The 15,092-nt window shown below is 31.7% G+C and overlaps 1 protein-coding gene across 1 annotated transcript; it reads left to right on the forward strand.

The window, feature by feature from the left end:
* The first annotated feature begins 404 nt into the window (after window positions 1–404).
* Window positions 405–14,852, forward strand: LOC126709508 (pleiotropic drug resistance protein 1-like). The gene is made up of 24 exons (XM_050409770.1): window positions 405–932; window positions 2,563–2,683; window positions 2,788–2,876; window positions 2,958–3,042; window positions 3,429–3,588; window positions 3,683–3,759; window positions 3,889–3,942; window positions 4,030–4,120; window positions 4,241–4,542; window positions 4,624–4,905; window positions 5,148–5,464; window positions 5,548–5,708; window positions 5,803–5,906; window positions 6,012–6,168; window positions 6,245–6,352; window positions 6,437–6,600; window positions 6,762–7,094; window positions 7,316–7,606; window positions 7,685–7,768; window positions 7,857–7,990; window positions 11,832–12,059; window positions 12,167–12,338; window positions 14,101–14,355; window positions 14,469–14,852. The coding sequence occupies exons 1-24, from the start codon at window positions 661–663 to the stop codon at window positions 14,724–14,726; spliced, it is 4,299 nt and encodes a 1,432-aa protein (XP_050265727.1). The 5' UTR covers window positions 405–660; the 3' UTR covers window positions 14,727–14,852.
* The last annotated feature ends 240 nt before the right edge of the window (window positions 14,853–15,092 follow it).

Raw genomic sequence — 15,092 nt, forward strand, 5'->3', positions numbered from 1 at the left:
GTTTTTCATGAACTTTACCACACTGTGTTACTGATTATTATTCAGTTCCTTTGGAATAGGACACTAGACCCACCTTTTGATGCTTTCTTTTATGTGGAATTGATTACTTTTTTCTAGTCGTGAAGCAGGTGTATACCAAACCCCATCAATCATTTCTTTTTAGAATTATATATATTTTTAAATAAAGTTTAGGATGCAAAATTTTTCATAACTTTCTATAAGTGTAACGTGGCAATGGCAAAGGCAAAGTGTGAATGATAGATAAAAAAATGACGAGTTTATGCAAGAGTGATAAACAGTCAATTACAATCTACCTCTTATGATAGTTGTGGTTTTTTATGCAGTGATAGAATTAATCACCGTTAATTCACTTTCTGTTAACATCTTCCGTTTAGACGTGTCACAGTAGCTTGTCGTCCAAAGCTTCTCTTCTCTTTTATGATAATTATTGATCCCAAACCATCTGTGAGATAATGCTGAGCTGTTTCACATGTTCAGCATAATATATATGCATAAAAGTTGAGTTTCATTATTGCATTTGAATTTAAAAAACCAAAAATACTTTGCACGTTTTGTTTAATTAGTCATCAAAAACTTGCTACTAATTAGAGCAGTGACATATACAGAGGTAGTAGTAGTTCTCACACAAGCAGTCCTAACATGTTGAGGAACAACGATATGGAAGTTTTCACGAGGTCTTTTAGAGAAGAAGAAGACGATGAAGAAGCTCTCAAATGGGCTGCTTTAGAGAGACTGCCTACATATTCACGTATGAGGAAAGGTATGCTCACTAGTGCAGAGGGTCAAGCTAGAGAGATTGACATAAAGAGTCTTGGAATATTGGAGAGAAAAGCTTTGTTAGATAGGCTGGTGAAAATTGCAGAAGAAGATAATGAGAAGTTCCTGTTAAAGCTCAAGGACCGCATTGATCGGTGAGTTCCATCAATCTACATTTTTAATTTAACATCTTTGAATTCTAAACTGATATGATGTCGGTGCGTAATTGATATATTCTTGTGGTTTTTTGGTGTTCCAGCAATTTCAAATACAGTGATTGAAATTGTTTTCCTCTTCTTGTTTTTGGGAGATTTCATTCCTGACATCTAAATTTGTGTTCTTTGAATCATTTTTAATGCATTTATGCTCTCTGTCTCTTTAGCTTTAGCTTTAAGAACATGGGTAGAATTAATATTAATAAGTTTCAGTCTTTATCTTGTAAAAGATATTTTGGCTTTTTATTATTACTACTTTTTATGATAGAGATTTTGGCTTCTTGGATAATTTGATAGTTGGAAAAAGGAGGACTTGAACTCCCCTGTCTCCTTTGGAAACACTAGGTTGCTAATCGGTTATAATTGTTTCATTCCAGAAATTTGATCTAAATTTAATTTCATCCTTGATATTTGAAAATTGTAATTTTTTCATAATTTTTATTTTGGCAAAATTATTGTTTTTATCCCTAAGGTTTGCATTAAGTTCATTTTTTGTTCTTACACTTCAAATTTTTTTTTTTTCATCCTTAAACTGTTGAAAACGTTACACATTCTATCTTTAAACTAAAATAAATAAATAATTTTTTTTTATTCCTAAACTTTTGAAAACAATTATTTTTTCATCCAAACTTTGAAAAGATCTTTCGTATAATGCGTGTGACCAATAATTTTGTACCTGCTGTTTACCCATAGTCAATTTGATACAATTTGAGGTTTAAGATGATAATTTAAATGAATTTTCTTATATTTAACTATCAATTAAAGAATGTATCTTTAACTTTCTATATTATAATTTTTATTTTAAATACATTCTTTTCATTTTTTAGACTCAAAATGACTACTAAGTATTTTATTAAAGCATAATGTATAATAAACTAAAAAAAAAAAAATTATTTACTCTAAATATCATGGGTGAAAATAGATTTAGGATGAAAAGAGAAAAAGAGTAATTTGATAATAAGTGATTGCTAAAAGATGAAAGACTTTTTTAAATGTAAGAGGGCAAAAAATGGCTAGATGGATTTCTTCAATTTTTAGTTACCCTACTTTTCCAAATAAAAATGTCAATGATTATGAGATATATTTTTACTTTAGATTGCTATACAAATATGGTATTTTATTATCTAAAAATGATTGGGTCTTCTTTTATTTGGGGCCTTAGGCAATTGTCTAAATTAGTTAAATGTAAAAACATTTTCAATAGTTTAATGACAAAATAAAAAATAAAAATTTAGAGACAAAAAATGAACTTCAAGCAAAATTTAGGAACATAAATAATATTTTCCCCAAAATTTTAAGAGTATCAGTTTCTTCCTTTCATCTATATGCCCTTAAATTTATATCAAACCAACTAAACTTTTTAACATTCCACATTAGCAACATGTCCACCACATATACAATTATTTGAACTCTAAATAGTAAATAGATGTAAAGAACAACTTGGACCATATTTTGGGAATGGAAAGTACATTTCATTTTGTTTTGTTTTCCTTGGTCATTTTTGGGAGCCCTTTTATAATGTATTCATGTTGGTTTTGTTTCTTTGTTTGTTTTTTTAACTTAAACTCAGAGTTGGACTTGAACTTCCAACTGTTGAAGTTCGGTTTGAGCACCTAAATGTGGAGGCAGAAGTTTACATTGGAAGCAGAGCGTTACCTACAATATTCAACTTCTTTGTCAACATGTTAGAGGTAAATGAAGTTTGTAGATAGTTGTATCATCTAACTCTGACTTTCATCTCTATATATAGTTATATACTCACTCTGAAATCTCTCTCCCATTCTCTTTCTCTAAGGGATTCTTAAATTATCTGCACATTCTTCCAAGTAGAAAGATAACTTTACCAATCCTTCGAGATGTTAGTGGCATCATCCAGCCTCAAAGGTGATTATATATAGTGTCAATGATATTAGATTACACTTTCCAAACGGCTCATCTTCCATCTTGTTCATCCAATTCTCGCAGAATGACATTGCTTTTAGGCCCCCCAAGCTCTGGAAAGACCACATTACTATTGGCTTTGGCTGGAAAACTCAGTAAAGATTTAAAGGTAAGGAAGTTAAATGTCAGATGAATTTACTTTATTTTGGGTAAAATTATCTGAATAAGAATTGTCGGCCTCATTTTGAGTGTCCTACTTTATGTTCCATCAATCGTAACCTGTCACAAGTCTTTTTTTTTTTTTTTTCCTTCTTATAATGATTTTTTTTTTGATAAGTAGATAGTGGGAGGGGGGAGGTGTGGTTCAAACCACACTCACATTGGACACTCCAAATGATGTTATAACCACTGAGCTATCACTTGAACCCCTAAAGTAGCCAAAATTAAAATGGAAACTGTAGTTTATGGAGTATAAATTGGAACACCAAGAGTAGTAATGAGGACCGGATTTTAAAAATTATCTTATGATCTGATATGGTGATTAATGAACTTCAGTTTTCGGGAAGAGTTACGTACAATGGACATGGAATGGAAGAGTTTGTTCCACAGAGAACATCAGCCTATATAAGTCAACATGATCTTCACATAGGAGAAATGACAGTGAGAGAAACACTGACTTTTGCAGCAAGATGTCAAGGGGTTGGACAACGTTATGGTCAGTTTAAACACCCACAATTTTAAGATATTCTGTTTGGCCAAGGAGTTCTGAGGTTTTGAATTTAGAATTTCAAATTTTGAAAATTTTGCAGAGATATTGGCAGAATTGTTAAGAAGAGAGAAGGCAGCAAATATTAAGCCAGATCCTGATATTGATATCTACATGAAGGTGACACAAACAGATTGTCCTTGAATTAATTGTTGACAGTTCATAAATTTGCAGTAATTATTGGAAAGGGGTGAACAGAACAATCTTCATTAGCCATTACTAAAAAACTTGATAGCTTAAATTCTTCAGGCAGCAGCACTTGAAGGACTGGAGACCAGTATTGTTACCGATTATGTAATAAAGGTACCACCTTAAAATGCATCTAGGAGATATGCACAACAATGTGATTATCTGTACAGTTTTAAACTTTCTGCTTTTATGACATTGTAGATTTTGGGGCTTGAAGTCTGCGCTGATACTATAGTGGGGGATGAAATGTTAAGAGGTATTTCTGGTGGACAGAAAAAACGACTCACAACAGGTAATACATAAAACAAAACGTTGCACACTCATGTTGCCTACTCAAATTGAAACCCGTAAATTGTGAAATGTACTTTAAGTTGATTCTTTGAAATTTCTGGTCAATATAAATATGATATAGGGGAGATGCTGGTTGGACCAGCAAGGGCATTGTTCATGGATGAGATATCCACTGGCTTGGACAGCTCAACAACTTTTCAGATTGTAAATTCACTCAAGCAATCCCTCCGTATTCTCAATGGAACTGCAGTCATCTCTCTTCTCCAACCACCTCCAGAAACTTATGAACTATTCGATGATATAATTCTTCTCTCAGATGGCCAAATTGTGTATCAAGGTCCCCGTGAAAATGTGCTGGAGTTTTTTGAATATATGGGTTTCAAATGTCCCGAGAGGAAGGGAGTTGCCGACTTCTTACAAGAGGTACTTCTAGTTTTTTTTTATGTGCTGTAAAGTATTGGAAATTTTTTAAAACGTTTTTTGTTTTTTGTGGGGCTGCAATAGGTGACATCAAGGAAAGACCAAGAGCAGTACTGGGCAAATAAAGATGAGCCTTACAGGTTTGTTAATGTGGACGAATTTGCCAAAGCATTTCACTCATTTGACATTGGTTGCAAACTTGGTGACAAGCTTGCTACTCCATTTAACAAGTCCGAAGTCCACCCTGCTGTTTTAACCACTAAGAAGTATGGTGTTAGCAAGAAAGAGTTATTGAGAGCTTGTGTTAGTAGAGAATTCTTGCTTATGAGGAGGAACTCATTTGTCTACATCTTCAAAATGAGCCAAGTGAGTATTTAATCATTTAAATTTTCAATTTTGAGTAAAATTGGGAGGAATTAAGTTTCAGTATATCTCAAAACTTGAATGAACTTGTAAATATAATTTTTTTTTGAAGTTCATACTCATCTTATCATAAAAAAACTGAAATTTTGTAGAAACTTCCTCCATAATGGTACAAAATACAATTTAAGCATTCGACATTTAAGTGATTACTCCTCATTGTTCCTTTTATTTTCTTGCATTTTCAGCTCACTCTCATAGCTTTTATAATGATGACCTTATTTCTACGAACTGAGATGCATCGAGATACAGTGACAGATGGTGGTATCTATTTGGGTGCTCTCTTTTTTACGGCCCTTGTAGCTATGTTTAATGGAATTTCAGAGCTCAATATGGCCATCATGAAACTTCCTGTCTTTTACAAGCAAAGAGAACTTTTCTTCTATCCCTCGTGGGCTTACGCTATACCCACGTGGATCCTCAAGATTCCAATAAACCTTGTAGAATCTGCCATTTGGGTGGTGATGACTTATTATGTTATAGGCTTTGATCCAGACATTCGAAGGTGGAAAAAAAAATGAAAGCAGCATAATTTAAATTTAAGTTTACATTTTGGTTTCAGATTCTGACCGAAGCTCCTAATGGCAGGTTTTTCAAACAGTACTTTTTAATCCTGTGCATTAACCTGATGGCATCTGGACTTTTCCGATTAATGGCTGCATTAGGAAGGGATGTGATTGTTGCTAGCACAGTTGGGTCATTCGCTCTCCTTGTAGTGCAGGTTTTAGGAGGATTCATCATATCTCGAGGTGAAGTAATAAAATAAACAGATCCTGGTAATAAGTTTTCTATTCTTGATGCCAATTGGATATAAATTCTAATTTTGTTTTCATTTTGCATCAGATAATGTGCCGAAATGGTGGTTGTGGGGTTATTGGATCTCCCCGCTGATGTATGGACAGAATGCTATAGCTGTGAATGAATTTCTAGGAAAGAGTTGGAGACATGTAAGCGTCCTTTTATAAATTTTTATGAAAGAAAAAAAAAATTTAAGAAAAAAATTGGATAAAAGATTGATCAATAATTATGTGGAAATGTTTTTTTTATTATAGGTGGCTCCTAATTCCTCAGAACAATTAGGAGTTTTGATCTTGAAGTCTCGTGGGATTTTTCCACAAGCGGATTGGTATTGGATTGGAGTAGGAGCTTTGATTGGATATATTTTTCTGTTCAACTTCCTTTTCACTTTGGCTCTACAGTATCTCAGTCGTAAGTTCTATCTTCATATTTTGTCAAGTTCCGAAATTGGACTTACCTTTCTGATAAATGGATTACTTTGCTGCAGCCTTTAGTAAGCCTCAGACAGTACTATCCAAAGAGGCCTTGACTGAGAGAAATGCTAATAAAGCTGGAGAGTTCATTGAGCTATCATCTAGAGGAAAGAGCTTCCCTGGTGGGTCATTATGCTCCCAGATTCATGCTCTGTCTCTAACTTGTGGTATTTAAATTATAAATAATTACTGTGATAACAATACAGAACAAAGGGCTGAAGATCAAAGAAGTGTATCATCCAGGTCATTATTTAAGAGAGTAGGCGGAATTGATGAAGCTTATCAAAATGGGAAGAGAGGAATGGTTCTTCCTTTTGAACCCCTATCACTTGCTTTCGATGAAATCAGATATGCTGTAGACATGCCACAGGTTCCTTCTATTTTCAATTTAGATGCACCCTCAATGTACTTGGCAGGATATTTGTACTCAAATTCTCAAGTCATTACTATGTGTATAATCAGTGTTTTACTCATACATAATCTTGATTTTACACTTGTAAAATATTTTCACTTTTGTTGACATACACGCAGGAAATGAAAACTCAAGGTATTCTTGAGGATAGGCTTGAACTACTAAAGGGTATAAGTGGAGCTTTCAGGCCAGGAGTCCTAACAGCTCTAATGGGTGTTAGTGGTGCTGGTAAGACCACTCTAATGGATGTCTTGGCAGGAAGGAAAACTACCGGATATATCCAGGGTAGCATCACAATATCAGGCTACCCAAAGAAGCAAGAAACATTTGCTCGCATATCTGGATATTGCGAACAAACTGATATCCATTCTCCACACGTTACAGTCTATGAATCTTTATTATATTCTGCGTGGCTTCGGTTACCCACTGAGGTTGATTCTATAACAAGAAGGGTACCATTTCTAAATTTTCTTCCTTTTCTTTTATTGAGGGCACATTGCAGTAAACTTAAAAGTAACGACATGCAAATGAGGGTTGTACATTCTGATTTGACACCTACTAAGGCAAAGTTGAACAAATTCAAGATTAAAAAAAAAAAAAAAAAAACAAAGAAATCTAATTTATGTTCAGTTATATTAGGATATTAGATTAAAATTGTGGTTTTGAGCTGCAGATGTTCATCGAGGAAGTCATTGAGCTTGTGGAACTGACCTCATTAAGGGAGGCACTTGTTGGATTGCCCAATGTGAGTGGCCTCTCAACTGAGCAGCGCAAGAGGCTGACAATTGCAGTTGAGCTTGTTGCTAACCCATCTATAATATTCATGGATGAGCCAACCTCTGGCCTTGATGCCAGGGCAGCAGCAATAGTAATGAGGACAGTGAGGAACACTGTTGACACAGGACGAACAGTGGTTTGCACCATACATCAGCCAAGCATTGATATTTTTGATACCTTTGATGAGGTTAGATACACACAAACATATCTGTATATATATGTTTGAGGGCCATCTCTAACGGAATGGCTCAATGTTGCATTTCAGCTACTTCTTTTGAAAGTGGGAGGGGAGCAAATATATGCAGGTCCATTAGGCGGCCGCTCATCCCATCTGATTAAGTACTTTGAGGTTAGGCAAATAAACAATTGATACGTACATATCAACCCACTTTTGTGACATATATAGTTACCAAAATATTTGGATTTTGCTTCGTAAGGAAATCAACGGAGTTCCTAAAATTAGAGATGGATATAATCCTGCAACTTGGATGTTGGAGGTTACTTCAATAGCACAAGAAACAGCTCTTGGTGTTAATTTCACTGATGTGTACAAGAACTCAGAACTATATAGGTAAAGCTTTCGTTACAACCTTTGTTTCATCTATAGTCCAAAGAAACATTAGAAAAATTAAAACATAACTTGAAACTTGATATATTTTCTCCCCAAGTTTAATATGATAATCCATCATGACATCTATATCTATATATATATATATATATATATATTACTAAAAGCTGAAGTGTAGCGTTTAATACTGCCGCTCTCACGTTGCGCCACATCAACTGCCACATCATTCTTTTTTTTCTTTTCTTTTTAAAAAATATAATTTGTCCTACAATTTTTAAATGGTTTTTACAATTTTTAGCTCTATAAATGTAGCCCACTACTTATTTATTTACTTCCACTATCACCCTATAATAAATCCAACCCACTACTTATTTATTTACTTCCACTATCACCCTATAATAAATCTGTATAATTAATCCAGCCCACCTCTTATTTATTTAGTTCCACAATCAAGCCCAACCCAAAGCCTTTTCAGTTCAGATTTAGGGTTTTCTGTGAGCCTTTTCAGCTTAAAAAAAAAAAAAAAAAAAAAAAAAAAAAAAAAAAAACGAAACGTTGAAGCCTTTCAAGCTTTAGGGTTTTTTTTTTCTTTTTTTTCCTTATAATTGTTTTTAACATTTATTTTTTTTATATTTACACTTCTTCAACCTTTCTCTCTCCTTACCATTTCACCTCCCCATTACTTCAATCTTTTTCTCTCCCTTACCTTTTCATCTCCCCACTACCCTCTACATTAATATCATTCTTCCTCTTTCTCTTCATCTTCCTTTATTTTTGTCTCTTCTTATTCACACCATCTTACTATAAATTTGTCACTATCTCTTCTATTCTATGCATAGTTTTCCTTCACAAAAAAGGTCTCCCATCTCTCTCTCTCTCTCTCTAAATTTTTTGGTGGATTTTTTTATTTTTCTTACATCTCTACTTTAGGTTGATAATTTTTTATATTCTTTAAAACTCTATTTTGGGTTTATGCGATTTAGTTTTGTTTTTAAAATTGTGATTTAGTTTTGTTTTTTAAATTGTTTTTTTTTTTTTATTCTCTTTGATTGTTAAATGTTATCCTATTGCGTTCAAAAGAATTAAATATAGAATATAAAAATATAATATTATTCTATTACATAGCATGATTTGGATAATTTGATATTTATTCTGTTACATAGCATGATTTTTTATAGTGCTCAATTTAGATGTTAAACTATGAGACTTTAGTAATTTTTGTTTATTTTCTAAACCTTTGTGGTGGATAAAGTACTCTTAATAGTTGTATTAGAAGTACTCTATAATGCCATTTATTTAAAGAAAAGCAAAGGTTAGCCAAACAAAAATAATTGAATAGGTGACAAATTTTAACTTTTGCAATTTTATTTTTATTATTATTATTTTATAACAATGCATGTATAGAAATTTAATTCTTAGATTTTGCTAATAATTGTTTATTTGATAATATGTTTTGGGCGGTTGAAATTATAATTTCTACAAAGAAAATAACCTTAATAGATTATCAAAAAAAAAATTTATCCTAATATTGGTTCAATTAATCATTGTTAAGTTTTATTAAATTTTTTTTAGTTTACGTTTTTTTGGTGTTTTGGATTGTTTCTATATTACATCTATGATTGTTCCTATAATAAATAAAAATATAATTACGAAATACATTACTCATTATTAGATTAGTTTAAATTGTAAAAAAAAAAAAAATTTAATAAAACCACCATAAAAATAAATATCACGCACAACGCACGGGTTCACGGCTAGTATATATCTAAAAGCTGAAGCGTAGAGTTTAATGTTGTACGCTACTATTAAGCCACATCATCAACCTATTTTTCAATATTTTTTCTCTTTTTTAATTAATTTTCTCCTTATTAATTTGCTACTTTATAATTACACTTTCTCTAACATTTACTTACTTTTACCTTTTTATCTCCCCACTACTCTATACCTTAACCTTACAATTTTTCCATCCCTTCATCTTCCTTTTATTTCAACTCTTATTCTCACCAATTTTTTTACTATAAAAATTTGTTATTTACTATTTCATTCAATCTATATTTTGCTCATACAAAAAGGTGAATTCTCTCTCTCTCTCTCTCTCTCTCTCTCTCTCTCTCTCTCTCTCTCTCTCTCTCTCTCTCTCTATTATATATATATATATATATATATTTATATGTATGTATGTATTCTTTCTTTTGGTGGATGTTTAATTCTTTAGATTGGTGAATTTTTATGTTTAACTCTACTTTAGATTGATATGATTTGGTTATATATATATATATATATATTATCTTTTTAATTTTTTATCTTTGTTTATTACATGTTATCCTATGAAATTACATAATGATTTAATGTTACTCTATTACATAGCATGAATTGGATAAATTTGGTGTTTACAACTATACGTTTTCTTTTAAATATTCTTCTACTCATCTTCTTTTATATAATTTTGTTATTTGTCTCACATTCTCTTCCAAAAAAAGGTGATTGCTCTCTCTCTCTCTCTTATTAATTCTATTTTGCAACTCTATTTTAGATTGATTTTTTTTTTTTTTTTTTTTTTTTTGTGTCTCTACTTTTGGATGATTCATTTTGGTGGCATGTTTTTTGAGTTATTTATCACATGTACTCTCTATCCCTCTTATAGTTTTGGTTTGAGTTAATTTTTAGATATTTTAGAAGTGAGATGATTATGTATTTGAATGTCTCTATAAATTATTTAAGTAATATCAATTGTAAATTTGTAATGATATTTGGTTATCATGATAATCTTCTTAAGATAATGAGAAATTAAAATAATCAATTTTGGAACTTAAAAATTTTAGTTGTAGGAAAAAAAAAAACCATAACATGACTTGGATAATTTTGGAAATTACAGAATGATTTAATGTTATTGTATTACATATTATGGCTTGGATAAATTTGGTATTTACAACTATACATTTTCTTTTAAATATTCTTCTACTCATTTTCTTTTATATAATTTTGTTATTTTTCTCACATTCTCTTCCAAAAAACTGTGATTGTTTCTCTCTCTCTCTCTCTCTCTCTATTATTAATTCTTTCTTGCAACTCTATTTTAGATTGATGAATTATTTTTTTTTATTTTTTTGTCTCTACTTTTGGATGATACACTTTGGTGGTGTGTTTTTTGAGTTATTTATCACATGTACTCTTTATCCCTCTTATAGTTTTGGTTTGAGTTAATTTTTAGATATTTTAGAAGTGAAATGATTATTTATTTGACTATAAATTATTTAAGTAATATCAATTGTAAATTTGTGATGAGGTTTGATTATCATGATAATCTTCTCAAGAGAATGAGAAATTCAAATAATTAATTTTGGAACTTAAAAATTTTAATTGTAGAAAACACAAGAACAAAAACATAACACACTATACAAATGTTTGAATAATATAGATCACTTGAAAAAAGAATATTATTTCTATCTTTTATCTCAGAAAAAAAAAAAGGAATAATATTAATCAAATGTACCTAAGTTTTTTATTGAAAAAAAAAAACTCAAAATAATAGAATGATATATTTGTAGAGATGGAGATATGAAAAATAATTTTAGAAATAATATCTCCACTACGTTTTATAGAATAAATCATATATTATACCACATTACAAAATAATTGTATATTTTCACGCATTACATGGATCTACGATTAGTTTAAATAAATCACATGGCTATTAAATAAGTCACATAACTAAAAACACATGTACATTGTTACCTAGTGCCTAGTGGGTTGAAGATTTTCTCATTAGAAATATTTTCCTTATAATCTTGTTGTATATGGGATTTCATATTTCACTATTAATGCTTAAAGGACAATGATTCAGGAGAAACAAAGCATTGATCAGGGAACTAAGTACACCCCCACTGGGTTCCAAAGATCTATTCTTCCCTACTCGTTATTCACAATCTTTCTTCGACCAATGCATCGCTTGCCTGTGGAAACAGCAGTGCTCTTACTGGCGAAACCCATCTTATAATGCTGTGAGACTTTTATTCACAACAATCATAGCTTTGTTGTTTGGGATGATATTTTGGGATCTTGGTTCCAAAAGGTATATCTATTGCAAATAACTTAAAACCCAAGGCATGAAAATTGAATCTAAAAATGTTAAACCTCATGAGTGACTAATATGTACTAAATTATTTTTGGGAATCACAGGACAAAGCAACAAGACCTGTTCAATGCAATGGGTTCTATGTACACCGCCGTTGTCTACATTGGGGTACAAAATGGCATGTCAGTGCTGCCAGTTGTGGCTACTGAGAGAACGGTCTTTTACAGAGAAAGAGCGGCCGGAATGTATTCAGCCCTGCCATATGCCATTGGACAGGTAAAATTTCTTGTTTTTGTATTAGACTTTCCTGTAAAAAATTGATCGATTTAACTTTCTACTTTTCATGTAGCAAAAAGTTGTGTTAGGGGGAAAAGGCGAAAAGCATTCTCCATTTGAATTGGATCTATATCATGGTTCAAATTAAATACTATAAATATAAATATATATCTAGTACCATGTCATTTAAATTTTTAAGTGAAATGACGTTTGGTAGACTATTGTATTTAAGAAATAAAATCACAACCATGAAATGGACTCTCTATGGTACCTATTGTGTGTGTAAAGCTTTCTCCTGGAACTTGAACCTTAGAGGCTATTTGGATTGCAATCAATTCTCAGTTTCCATAACTCATAACTCAAAAATGGTGAGACTCATAGCGAAAAGATTGTTTGGCAAACGGTAACTCTGTTTCCATCACTCAATTCTCTGATTTTTGAGTTATGAGTTATGGAAACTAAAAACACATTTTGGCTGTTTTCAGTTTCCATAACTCATAACTCAATGGCATTTCCGTAAATAAACACACATGGAGGGACCCACAGCCGCAACTTTTGACCACCTTTTGACTTTTTTTTTTTTCATTTGTTTAGTCTTCAGTTCTTTTTTTTTTTTTTTTTTTTTTTTTCACTTGTTCGGTCTTCAGTTCTGGGTTTTTTTTTTTTATTTTTTTAGCTTCGGCGAGTTTGGGTACTAAAAAAAAAAAAAAAAAAAGAAAAAAAAAAGAGAAAAAGCTGCATCGGCTGACAGGTATGGGCCTACAAATAGTGTGAAAGTATTAAGTGCTGGAAATTGGGTGATGATGCCAAACGGGTGTGAAAAATTGAGTGATGAGCGATGAGTTATGAGTGATGGAAATTGAGTGATCAAAAAAGTGAAGCCAAACAACCACTTAGCCCTTGTTCCCCACATCTCACAAGCATTAACAGAAATTCAAAATCCTTATTAAGCTGGTGTTTTGTGTATGTGTGTATTTATATATATATATATATATAGAGAGAGAGAGAGAGAGAGAGAGAGAGAGGGTCTTCATTTGTCTTTAACACATTCCAAATTTTGAGTTAATGATTACAATTTACTATCCAATAATAAAGTCATATTTTGTGTAAAATTTAAAGTGAAATAAACGCAACAACAAGCCTTAATCTCAAATTTGGGGTCGGCTATGGATCCTCAATAGATAGGCTAGGGTCAGCCACATGTATTTTTTTTCCCCCTTCATTCTATTATTTGAAGTCATATTCCCTATTAGATCCTTACTTGAAAATTTTTTTATTTTATCACTTTTACTAATGTTATTTCTGGTCTTCCTTTACCCTTTTTAATGCCCTCAACTTAGAACAACTTACTCTTTCTTACCAATGCATTAATTGCTTTCCTCTACCATTTTTTGAGAGAGACTTTGTGCCACTATTGTAATCACTCTATTGTTTTATTGTAATTTTCTCCTTTCATTACTTGTGGACATAGGCATTTTGCCAAACCATAAAAATATTTCTCTGTTTTGTGCTTATTAAATTAGTATTTTTCTTTTGCACAATAAATATTATATGAAATTGAAAATTTATAGGGAAATACCAATATTAGATGCTATTCATAAAGAATTTTAGAATTGATCTATCATGCATTCCAATGATATCTTACCCTCAAAAAAGAAAGAAAGCAAAGGGCAACATGTTTTGTGTTTTACTTTGTCTAGGCTGTCCTGATGAACACTTGAACTCATGACAATGATCCTAACCAAGTCCCATTCTTTTGTAGGTTGTTATTGAGCTTCCATACATTTTTCTTCAAACTGTCATTTATGGGGTTATAGTATATGCCATGATGGCATTCGAATGGACAGTTATGAAGTTCTTATGGTATCTTTTCTTCATGTACTTCACCTTATTATACTTTACATTATATGGGATGATGACCGTGGCTCTTACTCCCAACCACCACATTGGGAGCATAGTTTCATCTGCCTTCTATGCAATATGGAACCTTTTCTCAGGATTCGTTGTCCCCCAAACGGTAACTACTAATATTCTACACACATACATATACAGACTATGCACATTTGCATATTACATATACACACAGAAAATGAAACCATTAGGATTAAACTTACTTTCTTTCTATGACAGAGAATTCCGATATGGTGGAGATGGTATTATTGGGCTTGCCCTGTTGCTTGGACCTTGTATGGATTGTTTGCTTCACAATATGGAGATGTCAAGGACTTTCTTGAGTCTGGTGAAACTGTAGAAGATTTTGTAAGGAATTACTTCGGCTTTAGAAATGACTTTTTGGGCGTCGTTGCAGCTGTGATTGTTGGGATTCCAATGCTCTTTGGATTCATATTTGCCTTGTCTATCAAGGCCTTTAACTTTCAAAAGAAATGAATGTTTTTTTGTTAAAAAAAAAATATATTAAACATCTGTTTGGGATGAGCCGAAAAATTCAACTTATCTACACTTTTAACCTATTTTTATTACTATTTATTGGTCTCATTGCACTTTTTGATACTATTTATGGGTCCTACTATATTATTCAATTTCTTTTTTAACTTCTTTTTTGCACTTACAACAAAATTTTTTTAGTTTCAGCTAAATAAACTGTTTCCAAACGGACATCTTGCATTATTTTAAAATTTGATAATTAATTACTTTGCCTAAATTCAAACATTCTAGATGTATCTATGAATATATATACTAGTGTCCTGTCAAAATATCATTATTTGAAGATATGACATATAATCTTCCAATAGT

This window comes from Quercus robur, chromosome 12, assembly GCF_932294415.1.
Source record: "Quercus robur chromosome 12, dhQueRobu3.1, whole genome shotgun sequence".
NCBI lineage: Eukaryota > Viridiplantae > Streptophyta > Magnoliopsida > Fagales > Fagaceae > Quercus > Quercus robur.